The 17899-nt window shown below is 47.4% G+C and overlaps 1 protein-coding gene across 1 annotated transcript in view; it reads right to left on the minus strand.

Annotated features, from left to right (window-relative positions):
* The window catches only part of ELP6 (elongator acetyltransferase complex subunit 6), a 35704-nt gene that overhangs the window by 15237 nt on the left and 2568 nt on the right, over window positions 1-17899 (minus strand). The window contains exons 3-4 of the mRNA XM_045007925.1: window positions 11749-11827; window positions 9671-9741 (exon numbers count right to left, since the gene is read on the minus strand). Coding sequence (XP_044863860.1) covers window positions 9671-9741; window positions 11749-11827 — 150 coding nt within the window. The remainder of the gene's footprint in view (window positions 1-9670; window positions 9742-11748; window positions 11828-17899) is intronic.

Below are 17899 nucleotides of genomic sequence, written 5' to 3' on the forward strand. Positions count from 1 at the left end.
GTTGTAATTGGGGAAAATCTCCACTGTAAACAAGGCCCAAGTCTAATAGCAAAATTATCCATCCACGAAACACCTGTATTAAGATTGACACTGTGTTAATTTAGACAGAAGTTGATGTAACCTCTGCATCAGATCCAAGATCTTATTGCAAATCTAGGCGGCTTTAAATAACCCATGGCACAACGTTCAATGTCAAAGAGCCTCCAAGGAATTCAAGGACTACCATCCACACAGAGAATCCTGAAGTTATAATATAAGATTAACTCAGAGCACTGAGCCCAAAGTCAGGAGATTTAACTGTCTCTTGGAATTCCCCAGGGAAGAACTGGATTGTTCCTTTCAGCACATCCCTTTATGGACAATAACATTGTTCAGAGCAGTGAGGAACAAAACATTTCAATCTGCATCACACACATGCTCCAACTACTCCTCATTGTTCTCTCACTTTTTCAGAGTCTCCCAGGAGAGAGAGAGATGACAGCAACACCTATTAATAACAAACACATAGGCCTTGTCTGCACCGGGAAATTGCATCAGGTCAGAAATCATATTAACCAACATGATATTCCCCTTAATGTAAGCAAGGATGCTCACGGCTGGACATGGTTATCCCTAGGGCACTGTCTCACCTAGCTGCTAAGTGACGTTTAACATCATGTTAATTAACACAGTTTCTAACATGATGCGTTTTCCCCAAGGTAAACAGAGTTGCCAGCTTGGCTGCAAATCTCCCCGCTCCAGCTGCCTCAGTAGTGGTGAGAACTGCTCCCTGTTACAGCTGCACAGAACCAGCAGAGTCCACCAGAAGCTGATTTGGGCTGAAGTGTGGAGATCTAGTTTGCAGGTGCTATTACTTACTACAATCCTCCTAAGAAATGTGTGAATGGGAGGAGAAAATAAAACTTTACATGAAATCTCAACATCTTACAAGGAAAACTCATTCCACTCACGTTGGGGCTGAGCTCTCCGCCTGTTCATCTCCTATTACAAGGGAATAACTGGGCACTAACTTTTGTCTCTTGCCTTGTTCTTAGATTGTAGGCCTCTTGGGACAGGGACCCTCTCTTTGTTCTGTTGGTTCAGTGCCCAGCACTCTGGGTCCTGGTCTGTGACTAAGGCCCCTGTGTGCACTGGGAATACTAAATAAATAAATAAATAAGTGAAATAAGCAAAATGCAATTGCTTTATAAAGCACCAAACCCAACCCACTGGCCATGGCACAGAACATCTCAGCTTTACAAGCATCTTTCCCCCCCTTGTGACAGAGTGCGGAGAACCAGCAGCTGAACAAGCACTCTGGTCACAGGAAGTCCAATTAGTTCCCCTGGAGAGGGCCTGACTGAGAGAAGGGGTGACTAATTACCGGAGCAGCCTGGGCTGGGGAGATCTGAGGAGCTATTTATCCAGTTAACTGCAAGAGTAGAAAAGGAGCAGAGGAAGGAAGTGCAGGGGGTGGAGAGATCCCTTCCCTCTCTTATTGACTATATGACACTGTACAGAGAATTGCTGCATGGAACGGAGAGAGGGTGGTGGCTGATCAAACAAACACAAAGGACATGGTGGTTACAGAGCAGAGGTGTCGGAGCCACTTACAGAAGACAGGAGCAGAGGGTCGTGCCCTGTTACAAGTGGGGGCTTGTCCGGGATCTGCCTTATTCATGCTGACAGAGAACCTGCCATGGCAGCTGGTGCAGAGGCTCAGCAGTCGAGGCAATGGAAGACATTTCAATGGCTCAGAGAACAGCAGAAGGAGATGCAGAAGACCCTGCCAGCCTTCCAGCACACCCACCACCTGGACAGACAGTCCCTGTTGCAGGGCAGGCTGAGCATCAGAAAAGCCTGCAGGATTTTATTCAAGAGCAAGCCCATGCACAGCAGCAGATACTCCAAGGTGTGGCGAGTCCTGGAGTGGGGTACAGTAACCGGACACAGGCGGTTGGCCTCTGTAAGACAAGCCCTGTGGATGACCCTGACCGATTCTTGGTTGCTTTTGAAAGAGTAGCAGTATGGGTGCAGGTTTGGAAAAGGGAACCTTGGCCCTATAGCTAGCACCTAATTGACAGGGGAAGCTCAGGAAACCTACATGGTAGCGGCCATGGGACTGTAATATGGTTCAGGCAGCCATGCTAGAAAAGAAAGGCTTGTCCACCAGTCAAAGTTTTAGGCCACTAGATGGACTGAGGTGTGTCTGTAAGAGAATGGTGTACTGGGAACCAAGAGGGATGTGGAAATTCTCCAAAAAGGGCCCTATTTTGGGAGTTTAATGTACTCACCATACACAAACCCACATCATATATCACTTGAACGTTTATTTTATGTATATTTACATGGGGTATGATGTGGAGCTTTCAAGTGGTGCCATAAGCCTGTAGATGAGGTGAAACAATAGTACCCAAAATGAGAGAGCCTGTTTTTCCCATAGTTCTGGAAATATTGCAACATAGCTACAGTTTTTACTGTTTACGTTCATATCAACACCTTAATGTGGTATTTATTGGTCAGAGCTCCCAACCAGCAACGTATTAAAATATTTTGAATGGTTTTGCATGGGCAAGAATTTTTTCTTCAGAAATGAAGACGCATGTGGCAAAAACAGCAAATATCAACGTTCTGAAATATACCAACATGAAGTGTTTTCACATCAGATATTCTTAACTGTCAACGTTATTCACACGTGACTGTAATAGTTTTCTGTGTTTCCAGTTGAAATTTGCTGGCCAGATCAGTCTCACACTGAAGGTTGTACACCAGCAGCAATAGCTTGCTGTGTCCATAGTTTGTACTGTACAGGGGCAGATACAATGTACATGAATTCCTAATGTAATGCTTCCTCTCCATTTGTAAGCTTTTACACATACAATGTAGCATCTACTTTACATGGTAGAAGGTTTTAATTTGTAATTACCTAGACATGCAGGACTAGCCTTTGAAACAGTCTAGAAACTTGCCTTTTAATTCAGTGACACTTACGCACAGGTCAGTATTTGTGTTAGAGATGACAATACACAGCTTCATATTACGACTATGTAAAAGCCATGAGAGAAAGAAATAGCCTAAAAAGAAGTAGTTAAGACAAAGTCCACAAACAAGTCCTTGCCTCTGCACTGAAAAGGGGTGAAGATCATGTTACAGCTCTCACCAACCATGTCATCAACAATATGACAAACCCATTTGATCCTGAATCACATCCAGAGGTGATTACCAACACATCTACTGCATGTAACATGAGATGTGCAAGAGTCTCGACTGAAACAGATGTTGGTGAAGAATAAATGGAGAGATTTATGAACGATGCACTTGATTCTGATGGGACACACAGCTGCTTCAGCTCAGTCAAGAAATCTGGTATCAGAACATTTAGTGACTTGGTCAAGACGACCAAATTGAAGTCTGGCAAGGGAGGAATAGTCACCAGAGCTGTCTGTCCAGAAACTGTTTTCCACAGAGCCAGGTCCTTAGCAAGACGCAGAGATGATGTTTCAATGGCAACTATTTCTCAGTCACCCAATAGGAGCTGTGCCTATGTCCCTCTTCCATGGTGAGGGAACAATGATAAGAACAGACAAAGCTGAATTGGGGTATCAGCTGGAGGCTCAAGGTGAAAGAATCCATGAGCTACGATCATGCAAACAAAAATCAGAGTGTACATGGCTATCACGCAAATGACGGCTGGAAACAAATTCCACACATTCAATGAACTGGCCGCTGAGTCATTGAGGCAGGTCCTAAAAGGATTTGACCAAGCGAATTCTGTAATCTAAGTCTTTGACAGATATGGTGACAGTAACTCTGAAAACTGCAGGAAGTCAGCACTGGACAGGATCTACAGTTAGGTGCAAGAAATATCAGGTGATTGGTGAACAACCTGTGCGTCCTTGGGAAAAGTTTCTAAACATGGCATTCAACAAGCAGTCACTTGCAAAATTCCTCTGTAAATATATGGTTCAAAATGCACCGGAAAGTGTAGGCGCACACCCAATACACGCATTCCTTTTTGCAGGAGGCTTTTCTAATGATGAAGTAGCAAAATCCATCATGAGTAGAGGTGCTGAAGAAACCCATGATTTGTCCAGTACTCAAGAGGAAGCAGACACAAGGATCCTGCTGTATGCAGTATGTGCCATCATGGCTTTTGGGTCTTGGTGTCTGGCTGATACAAACATTTTGGTCCATGCTGTTCAGCACTTTCCAAAAATAGAACACACAACATGTGGTCTGGAATAGGCATCATTACCAGCACAACTGACAAGCTGTTGCTTCATACCTGAGCATGCGATTTGTGATGTACTTACTCCTGACTTCCGCTGTACATGCATTAACAGGATGTGACTCTGTGTCATCCCTATTTGGTATTGGGGGGAAAATATGTGTTTAATGTTGTCAAAACAAAGAGCTTACCACTTCAGCGATCTTGCCAAAATGGGAGGTGACAGACAAGCCGCAATTTCTGCAGCAAGTAAGTTGGTAGCAGGGCTGTATGACCAGAGCGGGAAAGAAAAGGAGACCCACAGAGATCTGAATTACTTGCGCCTCGCATCAAAAAGGACAAGTCACTGGCCAAATTCCCACCATGTGAGGATAGTTTTGAAGAGCATCTTGGCAAACAAAGATTGGATGTCTTTGCGCACAGGTAAACCAGATACTGGATCACCATTGCAACACGGATAGAAAAATGTGGATGATGAACTATTTCCCGGATTCTTCAATGGCCCAATGGCATCTGAGCTTCTACAAGGCCTGTAGCAGTAGAGATCGGAGCACAATAAACTGTGTCTGTAGTCAGAACAATCATCACTGCATCGAACTGTGGACATGCCAAGGAAATGAAGACTGTGGTAACCCCCCTCCACTCTCAGAGAGAATAAACAAGATAATGATAATGAGGTTGACTAGAAATGTCACCAGCTCTATTACATTTCAGTGATACCCATACAAATTATTAGATTTAGTTTCACCCTTCAGATTGTTGTTGTGTTGCTCTGAAGTCAAAGAAATCCAGTTGTTTCTTGAGATAATACATAATCATTAAACTAACAAACAAATGCAAATATTTCAAAATAGCCATTTTAATTTGTTGATATGTCACTGTTTATCCCCATTTCCACCATAACAGCACCATATCATACCTCATCTTAAAGTAGACATAGTAAATTTCCAGTGGATGTATGATGTGCTTTTATGTAGTGAGGGTACATTAAGTTGATCAAATTGGTCGTGTCTGCCACTTGCCTGTTCTAGATCCAATTCTATCACTGACTTGCTGACCTTGGGGAGTCACTTACCCCCTCCATGCCTCACTTTCCCCATCTATGCCTGTTCCACTGGGCACTGAAAGACAATTCACTAATGCTTGCAAAGTGCTTGGAGAGCCAAAGACGGAAGGTCCTAGAGAAGTGCCATCTTACTGTATGTCACGGCTCCACGGGATCAGTGCTATGCCCCCAACTTTGGAACAATCTGTGACAGCTTCACTGCCTCCTTAGACTGGACCTCTGGGCCTTCAGCACCCCTTCTTCACCCTGTGAGCTCTGTTCAGCGAGTCCAACTGAGACAGACTCCTGAGGGAGACTTGTATACTCTGCAGGGATTAATGCACCTCGTCCAGCATTTGCAGTGCCACTCATACAGCACTGTCAAAACAGGCGGGTTTATTCGTTAACTGGAACATGGCATAGGAAGTCCTGTGGGTAGTATAGTGAACTGAAGGTTAAAGCACAGTCCATTCTGGTTAGCCCAGAGCCCAGCCAAGCTGTAGTGAACCCCTTTGTTCCAGCTCTGTCTCTCCCTCTGACCTCCTTGGTCATTCCCCAGGTGAAAGCCCTGGCTCCTGCTAGCAGCCAGCTCTTATTCCCCGCCTCCCCACATCACACCTTCCCAGTCCTTTGTTCTCCAGGTGGAAAATGTTGCTCAGCTTCCCTCCAGAGAGGTGGGGAAATCCAAATCCCTCTGGGTCCTTGGTTGGTTGATGTCAATGGCTGGGCAATTGGATTTGCCGCTGTCTTTTCAAATGTTCCTCTGATATGGGGGCCAACGCCCAGACACCTAGGCAACAATCACACCTATATCTCTTAGCCTGCCCTGAGAGCAAACAGATGGTTTCCACTCCCACTACATAATAATTCAGCATATAGGCGAAATGGAGGCACAACCTCATAAATATATTACAAAATATTGCCACTTCATCCCATTATGTTATTCTGAAATTGTAAGGTGTTCTAACTCATTGTTAGAAACCAAGAATCACCTAGAACCAATGTGGTACATCACAACATAAGGTCTGTCCAGTGGTGAGCTCCAGCCGGTTCGCGCGAACCGGTTGTTAAATTTAGAAGCCTTTTTAGAACCGGTTGTTCCAGGACAACCGATTCTAAAAAGCTTTTAAATTTAACAACGGCTCGGGCAGCTGTCCACCCGGCCCCGGCCCCAGCTCACCTCCCACTCTCCCCTGAACGCTCCGCCCTCCTTCTCCTCCCCTTCCCCTGCTTCCCGCGAATCAAATGTTCGCGGGAAGCCTGAAAAAAGGAGCAGGCAGGTAAGCCAGGCGTGTGGGGGAGGGGGCGGGATGGCTCCTCCTGGCCCTGGCCGAGTGCCCCAGCCTGGTCCCAGCCAAGCACCCCCGGCTCGGGCTGGTCCTGCCTGCGCGGCTCGGACCCGACCCAGCTTGGGCCCCGCGGCTGCGGCTCCGGCCCGGGCCGGGGAGTCGGGCCCCACGGCTGCGGCTCCGGTCCCGGTGTCGGCCCGGGCCGGGGAGTCGGGCCCCACGGCTCCGGCTCCGGTCCCGGTGTCGGCCCGGGCCGGGGAGTCGGGCCCCGCGGCTCCGGCTCCGGTCCCGGTGTCGGCCCGGCCCGGGGAGTCGGGCCCCGCGGCTCCGGCTCCGACCCTGGCCCCGACCCCGGCGGGGGTAAGAGGCCAGGGCCGGGACTGGGGCGGGGGAGGAGGGGTTGGATCGGGCAGAGGTTCTTGGGGGGGCAGACGGTATAGGGAAGGGGGGGTTGGGTAGGCGCCGCGTGGGAGTTCCTGGAGTCTGTTGGGATGGTGGTGGATGGAGTCGGGGCAGTCAAGGGACAGGGAGCGGGGTAAGTTTGGCAGGGGGTGGGGTCCTGGGGGGGAGTTAGGGTTGGGGGTCTTGGGAAGGAGTGGTCAGGGGACAAGTAGCAGGGCAGGGGGGGTTATGGGTTGTGGTTTCTGAGGGGGGGCAGGACGTGTACTCACTGGGCGGTTCCCTAACGGGTCTTCAGTGGTGGGTCCTTCAGCCACCGGAGCCGTGCCGCCGAAGACCCAGTAGGGAACCGGTTCCTAAGATTTTGGCAGCTCATCACTGGGTCTGTCTACACCGCAATCAGACTTGTGAGTGCAGCACATGTAGACATACCAGAGCTAGCTTTGAGCTAGCTAGCCAGCAGTGAAACCATGACAGCATGGGCTAGCCTCTTGAGTACATACCCAGGATTCTGGGTGGGCTTGTACATTCCCTGCTGCCGCAGCTTTATTGCTGTTGTTATTCAAGCAGGCTAGCTGAAAGCTAGCTCGGGTATGTCTACACATGCTGCACTCATGCCGCTGACAGCAATGTAGACACAGATCCATAGTCTTGGGACAGCAGACAGAAAACTAAATATGGACTTTCAATGCAATCAAAGGGGGCATGAATCAGCATTCATTTCGGACTCCCAGTCAGTACCCGGCCCAAGCCAGGGAAGCTAATGGTCCAACCAGCAGACTAAATTAGGTGATGAATCCTGGTCACCTGGAGCATGTTGCACATATGCTAAGAAGAATGCAATCAAATAAGCCCATGAAATCTTGAATTGCATACAAAGGCATCATGTTACCCAGTGAGGCAGCAAGTGTTCCTCGCTACGGCACTAATGAAACTGCACCTACCAGGCCAGATTTAGTTTCGTTTAATGCTGCCAGAGGCGAGAGAAGGAATTCAGAGAAGAGTAACAAAAACGATTAAGTTGATGGAGGGACTCAGATTTACGAAGGAAGACAGAGAGCTAAATATATGCAGTTTGGCTAAGCACTGACTAAGGGGGAAACAGGGTGACCGCACACAAGTCTGGGCAGGGTGTAAACACCAGAGAGGCAGAGGAATGTCTTTAGGTGGTACAAGGTTTACCTACAAGTAACTGGATGAAGTTCAGCAAGGGATGATGTTTAGAATGAATGTTAAGAACTTCTTAATTCGAATCTCTCGGAGATTGTTCAGTTTCTCCAGATATTTCTAGGGCTCCTCCCGCACACTCCCAGTCATCTGTGTAACCAAGCTTCCCCAAGAAGAAACCCCATAGTGGAGTTACCTAGGCCTGAAGCAGACACTGCAGAGAGTAACCCTGCACTGGCTGCTCAGGGATGCCCATGATGGTTGAACTGATCTTCTTCTACGATAACAATGGCTTTCCAGCCCATTCTGCAGGAGCATGTCAGTGACTTGGATTGCTCCATCTCAGGGATTCTGAACCTTTTTCATAGCACGGACTCTGCCTTAATAGAGATTGTTTCATGGTCCCATCTCCCCACCCATTTGCAATTGCATAACATCACTGCGGCAACTACACCCATTGCTTGACTAAACCACATTTAATGTATTTTTAGCTTCTTTTAATATTATGTAGCAGACAGAAACAAGAAGGAGAGTTAGCACCACATAACCAGCCAGCTCTCCCAAGTCCACGAGTAGATGCTCCACAGACCTCATATACACAGCCACTGCTCTGCCTTATTTGGGCCTAACGCACAAACCACCGAGTAGGTAAAATACTATGTTATCCATTTGGTTCCACTGCCATATTCACTCATCACAGCCCTAAGCTTAGGTCTAACCCAGCTGCAGCACATAGCAGGGATAGACATAAGCGGAGACTGGCCACGTGGATTTGGTTACCTGTGCCCCTCTCCATATAACAAATATGGGGACCACTGAACCCAATATCAAAGTTCTCAAGGATTCCTAACCTTGGACAGCTGGTAACAATCTGCCAAACCTGAAAAATGCTTTAGATTCCAGTATTTTGGGCCAAAATGAACCTGGGAGTAAGTGTATTAAATGCCCATTGAGGTCAGTGGAGCTGCACCCACTTACACCTAAACTTACTTTAGTTCTTAGATACAGTCTCTTACTAAACTTTTAACAGAATTAATCAGTGTTTTAAATCTGCCCCAGTTGAATCAAAAGCTTTCCTCTGAGAAATGTCTGCTAGCTCCCTGCACATTTAAAACATCCTTCTCCCCAAAATGACGGTGCTTTTAACATAACATAACAATGTACATCAAAGAGCTAACCCTGTAACAGGAGCCGCATGCTAAAGATCTACTTTCAATGGAGGGAGAAGCAAGCCCTGAACTCAGGCTCAATTCTGAACATTCACAACTTCCATTGACTTCAAAATGAGTTGAGTATGCTGGGTGCTTCATGGGATCAGGCGCATGCATTGTAAAAGACTCGGATTTTGGGGGATGAACATGCAAGTTATGTATAGAAAATCCTGTTTGTGTCTACCACTGCTTTCTACTGGACACAAACTGAGTTACGTTACTGACCAGAATCACACCTTCCTGGAACAGAAATGGCATTGCTCTCACGTGGCAGTAGCTTCCAAAGGCTACAAGCCCTAACCCCACTACTCAAGCACGAATGATAGTTGCGATCATATTCCAAGAGACTTACCAGCTTCTGTGCTATGATGTTATAGTGACTGAAGGACTGGAGCAGGGCCACAAAACAGACTTTACAGCCAGCTGGGAAATAAGACGAGACACGTTATCCCTTCAATGTTGTAAGCTCCTACTATCAAGGCATTTGCAATGAAGAAGAGTCAGTCAACCAAAAGCCTATCAAAAAGAGCCCAAGGGGAGAAGACTCTCACCACACGATGGAGTCGCTGGCTCAGATTTAATGTAGGTTTATTTTAAACCTTTAAATAAATGGTCTCTCCCCCATTTAAAGAAAACTTTGTTCAGTTAAAAAAAAATTAAAATATTGCTAAAAAAAAAGCCACGTATGTCTCCCCTCCCTGCTGCCATGGGAGCCCCAAGCATTCTCTACTGCCGGAGAGTCTTTAAAATAAGGACTATGGGCCACACCAAGACATGGTCTAGTCTGATGAATTAACATCTCTTGGAGTATCAAAAGACCCTTTCATTTGGCTATCATGGGGCACACACATGGTTTAGTCCTTGTCTTGACAGATTCACAAGCTTGGACATAATGATAAATGAGACGTTTCAACAAAGAAGTCTCTTTTAAGATACATACATACGAGTTTTGGAAAATAAAGGCCCTGGCTGTTTGAGGAACATAAAACACAGTATCCATCAGAAACACGGTCTGTGAGCTTTGGGGCACATGGAATTAATTCAATGCAATTGCTTCTCCCCACTGGAGACTGTGGCTTAGTAAAATGAGTTCAGTTGGGTCAGTTTAGCCAACAGTGAATGTTCAGTGATGTCAGAAAGTCACCAACCAGTCTGGCAGTTTCTGCTAGCCAGTGACATTATACTCAAACAATACGGATGTGCTGCCGATCAGGATTGAGGATCACTGGCAGAGTTGCAAAGGGACTCAGCACTGAAACAGGGGGTGTCACAAGGCTGGACTGAGGTTCACTGGCAGAGTTTCTCTATCTGGATATTCCGATAGCACCCATTGCCAAAGGAGATGACCAAGCATAGGAGCTTTGGGGTGGGTCTCAGGACTAACAGGAGCACAGGATTGTGGCGCATGGATGGAGTACTGTGAGGGATTCCAGGACAGCAAAGGGTGTTTGCTGCTCAGGAATGCAGTGCACTGGCAGAGCCGGGCTGGGGCACAGAACTACATTATAAGGGAGTGCTGAGGATCATAACTGAAGTCCATTAGAAACCCAGGATGGGAAGCCTGCACGGTGCATAGGTCAATATGCAGCTGTATACATCCTTCACTTTCCAAAGCACTCAATATTTTACATTCAGTTCAAACAAATGAAGGAAAAGTTTGGCAAAATTCTTTCCTCAGGGACACCCCTGCAACCCCTCTGAGTGCAACAGGGATACACAGGCATAACGGAGGACAGAATTTGATGCACCAGCACCTATGTGCTAATTATCAATGCAGGTTGGGAAGGCTGGTTCCTGAGAGCCACATTACATCACAATCCAAACCGATTTATCCAGGACTGCAGCTTTGCCATGAGAGGTTTGGAAAAGTCCAGGGCTCCTCACAACAGTATTTAAAACAATCCAACTAGACAGGCCTGCTCTGCTGTAGCAGATGAATCATTAGCACGAGAGACACTATTACTCAACTTGCCATTTGGGCTGGGTTTTTGTTTGTTCTTTTTTAAACGCAGTCATAGGTACCAGAAAGGTTGCTGCTATTTGTAACATAATATTCCTTTTACATTTCAAAATGTGTGGGTCGTGATTGTGCTTATGTTATATAGCAACTTCCAGCCCTAACAAACCAGAGCGTTTGACAACATTCATTTAATTTCACAACATCCCGATGTCTAAGTACGCTTTGCATTTTGCAGATGGTGAAGCTGAGCCACAGAGAGATGAAGTGACTTGCCTAAGATCACAGAGAAAGCCCAAAGGCAAGTTAGGAATAGAGGTCTGACTCCCAGTGTCCTGCTCAAATGAGAAGAGGAGACAGTCTCCCTAAAACCAAGCTTTATCCCATCAGATATAGTTCATGTGTCGGCTGGATGATTCTACCAGGGTGACGCAAGTCACACCTTCTCTGCAGAGCTCCACGTTCTCACATACCTTTGAGATAAAAGGAGAGGAAGTGGTGCACCAGGAAGCTGCCATCTGTCTTGGTGTCACGCAGCAATGTGAGCTTCCCCTGGAAAACAATGAGCAGAGAACCTTAAAGAAAGGAGAGAGATGAGGGGGGATTTGAAAGCAGTCTTCAACTACCTGAAAGGGGGGTCCAGAGAGGATGGTGCTCGGCTGTTCTCAGTGGTGGCAGATGACAGAACAAGGACAATGGTCTCAAGTTGCAGTGAGAGAGGTCTAGGTTGGATATTAGGAAACACTATTTCACTAGGAGGGTGGTGACACACTAGAATGGTTTATCAAGCGAGGTGGTGGAATCTCCATCCTTAGAGGTTCTTAAGGCTTAGCTTGACAGAGCCCTGCCTGGGATGATTTAGTTGGGGTTGGTCCTGCTTTGAGCAGGGGGTTAAACTAGATGACCTCCTGAGGTCTCTTCCAACCCTAATCATCTATGATTCTAGGTGGCAAAATTAAAATGCCGATCCCCCTCCCCGCATCACACCTACGAAGGTGGCAGAATCGATGTTGATTGAGGCACAGAGCTATGAGGGGGTCTCCACTGCTATTTGTGACTGGTTACAGGGAAGAGTCCTACACAGTACAGACTGCTCCTCAAGCTGCCTCTGTAGATTCGTCCCTTACAACTAGCACCAAACCCTTAGATTCAGGGAAGAGACTCAGGTCCCAGCTACCTCTATCAATTCTACCACATTAGGAGAGCTATGATTGGCTCCCAGCATGGATTGGTCTTGAAATATGAACAGGACCAAATGGTGGTAAGTGTTCCCAGATTGTGCTACAGCCCTGCCAAGTCCAAAGCTGTAGCAGGGTACAGAAATATGCTTCAAACACAGTGCAGCTCTGTCTGCAATTTATTTTAAGGTTTTCATCTGGCCCAGGACGGATGTAGCAGGCTGATTTCAGTTGGAAAACTAACACCTTGTTCATGCTGTCATCAGGCCCAGGATAAACATGTTTGTCACTAGCAGAGTTCTAGTCAGTTACCCTCATCAGTGTAGGCCCAATCTACACTACAAAATATAGTGTCTGGATGCTGTGGCTAGGTCTACCCCAGCCTCCTGCCCTCCAGAATTTCCTACTGTTGTTACTGCTGGCGTAACTCCGTTAGTAGCAATAGCAGGAACACTAGTGTAGGCAAGATGCAGGTGACTGCTGAAGTTTTGACCACTGTGTGTCGTCTGTCTATGCTCAGAGCAGGTCTAGACAACATGATGGTAAAACACAAGATCCCAGTCTACCACTGGTGGTAGCAGTAGTGAGAAATTTGGGGGGGGTGGGGTGGGAGAGGGGAACTGTAGCACAAATTGCCATGAAGGGGACAAGCGGATCTAGGCCTCCCACTCAACCAAGTGGGAGGAGCCATTGGACCCAGGTCACAACTCAATACAGGGGACAACAAATAAATACAGGAACAGGACTAAGGTCAAAGATTGAAAATTAGGGATCCAGAGGAGGACACCGAGCAGAGAACCCCAGATAGTGGACACTGCCCAGAGGCATTCTGCCTAGAGGCATGATCACGTAAATAGGGCCCTTCCAATTTCATGGCATGAAAAATGTGTCAGGGACCATGAAATAAGCCCTTCCCAGTGAAACCCAATGTCCTCTTGTTCCTAGGAGCACCCCAGCAAAGGGGGCTCCCAGCTCCAACTGGGTAGGGGAGGAACAGGACTTGTCCCTCCCCTGCACACTGCTCTGGGGGCAGGGGGGGAGACCAGACCCACCTCTGGGTGCCTCCCCCTGCTGCAGGACACTCTCTCCGACTGGGCAGCAGCCTGAGGTTCCTGCAGCTGGAGGAGGCTTGTGGAGTTGTGTCCAATCTTCCCTGTGCTGCTGAGAGCGCCCCAGCAAGGGGCTCCTAGCTGCTACTCCGGGCAGGACTGGGGCATGACAGGACTTGCTCTTTCCCTGCAGGGCTGCTCTTGAATCTCTCTCCCAGCTGCAGCGAGGAAGCAAGTGGGGAGAAGGGGGTGCGGAGCTATCCCCCTCCCTTTGCAGCTGCCTGGGGAGGGGACACTGTCCATTTGCAAGTGCTAATATACCACTGGAAAAACTTGACCACCCAAAGCTGCATGAGTTCATTCAACGGAATGTACAAAATGCCGGTTGTTTACCAAGTGCGAATAAGCTATGACGCAACTACCTCCCAAAGGCTTTTGCTACACATTTTGAGGAGATAAAGTCTCAAATTAACTCGTGTGTCTTTTGCAATTATTTCGGATGAGTCCACAGATAAATACGACAACCATGTACTGCATGTTCTGTTTGATTTTATTTCTGGCAAGGCCGAAGATGTACAGATAGGAAAGCTAACAATAGCGCTCACCGACTGCTGTTAACTACACTACAGTTTCTCAAGTGATAATTAAAACTATTTCAAAGTACCATGCAAACTTTGACAAAAGTATCTGCTTTCATAAGTGACAATGCAACTTACATGACAAAATCTTTCAAATCGGTTCTCAAGGACTAAGGCCAAATGCTGTCCATATTACATGTAATGCACATGTCATTTCTCTTGTCAGTAAGCTGTGGAGATGTGAGTTTGGTAAAGCTGATAAACTGGTCAGCTACATTAAAAAGATCTTTAAATACTGCCCTAGCTGCAAACTTCGATACAGGCAGCACATTGCAAACACGACTGAAATGACTGAAATTGGGGAACAAAAAACTGCACTTCTCCCAGAGCCAGTAATGACTCGTTAGAATTCCTGGTTTTGGGCTGTACCATGCAGCTCACCTGAAGTACTGCTCAGAGTTCATCTCGGAAGAGCTGACCCCGACACCGAAAACACAGGTTTTACAGAACTGTCAACCCTTCTAAACAATGCTCAGGAAGTTGTTTGTTGCCAAAAATGCCACAAGACTCATGGACTTAATCACTTGGTTTGAATCTTGACATGCCACAACCCACCAAGCATACAACAAAGAAATGGATGTACTGTTCTGGGCTGAAGCACAGTCAAACAAAACTCACTCTGACAATGCTGAGTTAAATGCCAGTGCTCAGCAGGTGTTTTCTTGCAATGCAAAGACACTCAGACAATACTACTGCTATGGGGAAGAGACAAGCGATGTAGCAAAAATGTCTCAAAAATTTCAACAACCTGCAGCAGTGTTCCTAAAAGCAGTGTGTATTTTTGACGCTGCACAAATGCACCTGTTGATGGTGGATTTAACCTCGCTGAATGCACTTCCTGGCTTTGATAAGAATTGTAGGCTGGAGATGCCTGCTTACAAAAACATTGCGAAAGAAGCGAACTGTAGTCTGGCCGTGCTACAGTTTTGGAACCCAGTGGAAGGCAGAATCCCCCATCTTGCAAGGCTGGCTCGGCACTGACTGACAATTGCAACGAACTCTATGGATGCAGAGAGAACAGTGTCTAAACACGGCCAGGTGTTTTCAGCACAGAGACAGGAAATGAAGAAAGACATGGTTGCTGGATGCTCCATGCTGACATTCAATTAATGACATTTGAAACCAGAACTTTTTTTTCCCACTTGTTTTTGTTAACTTAAAGGTGTGGTTCACAGGTTTGAGGTTACCAATTGAGATCACTACCCTACAAAACTGTCTCAGATGCCCGTATCTACCAATCAGGGAGTTGAGCCCCGAGTGTTATTTGCTGCTGTGAAGTGTCAATCAATAAATCCTGTCAGGTTCACATGACTTTTATCTTACCGAAACAAGCTAATAATTGCATCTTGAAGGGGGGGTACACCCTGTACAGTGACTCCTCCCACTACAGCTGCAGAGTGATGGGGGCAAGAAGTGAATGTGGAACAGAGGGTGTGGAGCTTTCTGCAGCCGGAAGGTTCCCAAGAGCAGCTGTGCAGAGGAAGAGCAAGTCTCGTCCCTCCCAAGCTGGCCAGAACTAGCAGCTAGGAGCCCCTGGCTGGGACGCTCCCAGCAGCACGGGGGAGCTCAGAACCACCTCCACCTCCAGGAACCTCCTGCGGCTACAGGAAGCTCTGCGGTTACTGCCTTCAGAGTCCAGCTCTGGAGGCTGCACAGAAGTGAGGGTGGAAATCCCATTACCACCCTACAACAGGTTTGCGACACCCTCCACACATACACAATCCCCTTCTGGGTCGGGACCCCCCACCATGGTTACAACACTGTGAAATTTCAGATTTAAACAACTGAAAACATGAAATTTACCAATTTTCAAATCCTTTGGCTGTAAAATTGACCATAATGGACCATGAATTTGGTAATAGACCCCACAGTTGCAGAGCAACACCGCAGTCCAGCTTCCTCCTCCTGGTACAATGAATCTCCATTTTGGCCAGCACCAGGAGGAGGCTGACAAAGACGGCTTGCAGTTTTGCAGGGCTCTGGATGGGGTGTGCATAAACGGAAAGGTGCAGACAGAACTTCATTAAAAGGCTCTGGAGCAGCTGGAAAAGGGCTGCAGTGTGACAAGCTCTTTATAGATGGCTGCCAGGGTCCAACTCTCACTAGCACATCATGAGCGGCAGTGCAGTTAATCTTGAAGCTACAAAGGCAACAACAGTCACAGTTGCTTGACGCGGTGTCCCGACATGGAAAGCAGCAACATTAGATTGCTTTTGGCATTCACGGAGGAGCTGAACACAGTGGAATGTCGCTCTTGGGCTCGGGAAACTAGCACAGAGTGGTGGGATCACATCATTATGCAAGTCTGGGATGACTAGCAGGGACTGCAGAACGTGTGGAGGCGGAAAGCCACCTTCCTGGAACTGTGTGCTGAGCTTGCCCCAGCCCTGCGGTGCAAGGACAACAGAATGAGAGCTGCCCTCTTGGTGGAGAAGCGTGTGGCGATCGCAGTGTGGAAGCTGGTGACTCCAGACTGCTACTGGTCGGTTGTGAACCAGTTGGGAGCGGGGAAGTCGACCGCTGAGAATGCGTTAATGCACGTGCCATTAATCGCATCCTGCTGCGAAAGACTGACTCCTGGCAATGTGTGTGAAATTGTGGATGGCTTTGCAGAAATGTGTTTCCCTAACTCCAGAGAGGCGATAGACGGCATGCATATGCCAATTCTGGCACCGGACCATCTTGCAACCAAGTACATCAGTCGGAAGGGGTACTTCTCCATGGTTTTGCACGTGCTTGTGGATCACCATGGGCATTTCACTGACGTTAATGCGGGGTTGTCCAGAAAGGTGCATGACGCACGTATCTTTAGGAACACTGGCCTGTATAGAAAGCTGCAAGCAGGGACTTTCTTTCCAGACCACCGTAGGGGAAGTTGAAATGCCCAGAGTGATCCTGGGAGACCCAGCGTACCCCTTAATGCCATGGCTCATGAAGCTGTACACGGGAAATCTAGATAGCAGTTCAATAACAGGCTGAGTAGGTGCAGATTGACCCTTGAATGTGCATTTGGCCGATTAAAGGCGCACTGGCAATGCCTATATGGCAGGTTAGACCTGAATGAGGAAAACATTCCCATGGTTATAGCCAAGTGTTGTATGCTGCATAATATCTGTGAAGGAAAGGGGTGAGCAGTTTACTCAGGGGTGGACTGCCAAGGCAGAACGCCTGGCTGCTGATTTTGAGCCGCCAGATACCAGGGCTATTAGACGGGCGCAATGTGGAGCAATAAGAATCAGGGATGCCTTGAGGCAACTCTTTGAAGATGAAAACCAATACTGTTTGTTGCTATGCTTGGGTACTGCAACGGTTAATTACATTTGGTATGCTAGCAAGCAGTTGCGATTGTTAAGGCCTAGGATTCCATGTAAGGAACTAATAAAAGTGCCTGGTGATTTGCAGGTGCCATGGTATCACACCTTGTGTGGAAACAAACAAAGAGTGCTTATAATTCAATAATTTTTGCTTTTATTGCCAAATAAACCACAAGAATTCAGCCTCAGGCAGACACCTGGCATGGACAATTTCAGCCTGAATGGTAGAAGTTTAGCAAAGTTATAAACAACTGAAAACAGTGTCTTATAATGGGAAGTGTCGGGCAACCTTAGCTACAGGCAGCACTACCAGCTCCACCTATAGTAGAACGGAACGAAGTCAACGGGAGTCTGCTGGGTGGGCGACGGGGGCAGGGCCGCCAGGTGACCAGCTCCAGGCACTCAGCGGGCTGCTGAGGCACAGGGTGTCGGCGGGGGCTGGCTG

Source organism: Mauremys mutica, chromosome 2, assembly GCF_020497125.1.
Source record: "Mauremys mutica isolate MM-2020 ecotype Southern chromosome 2, ASM2049712v1, whole genome shotgun sequence".
NCBI classification, from domain to species: Eukaryota; Metazoa; Chordata; order Testudines; family Geoemydidae; genus Mauremys; species Mauremys mutica.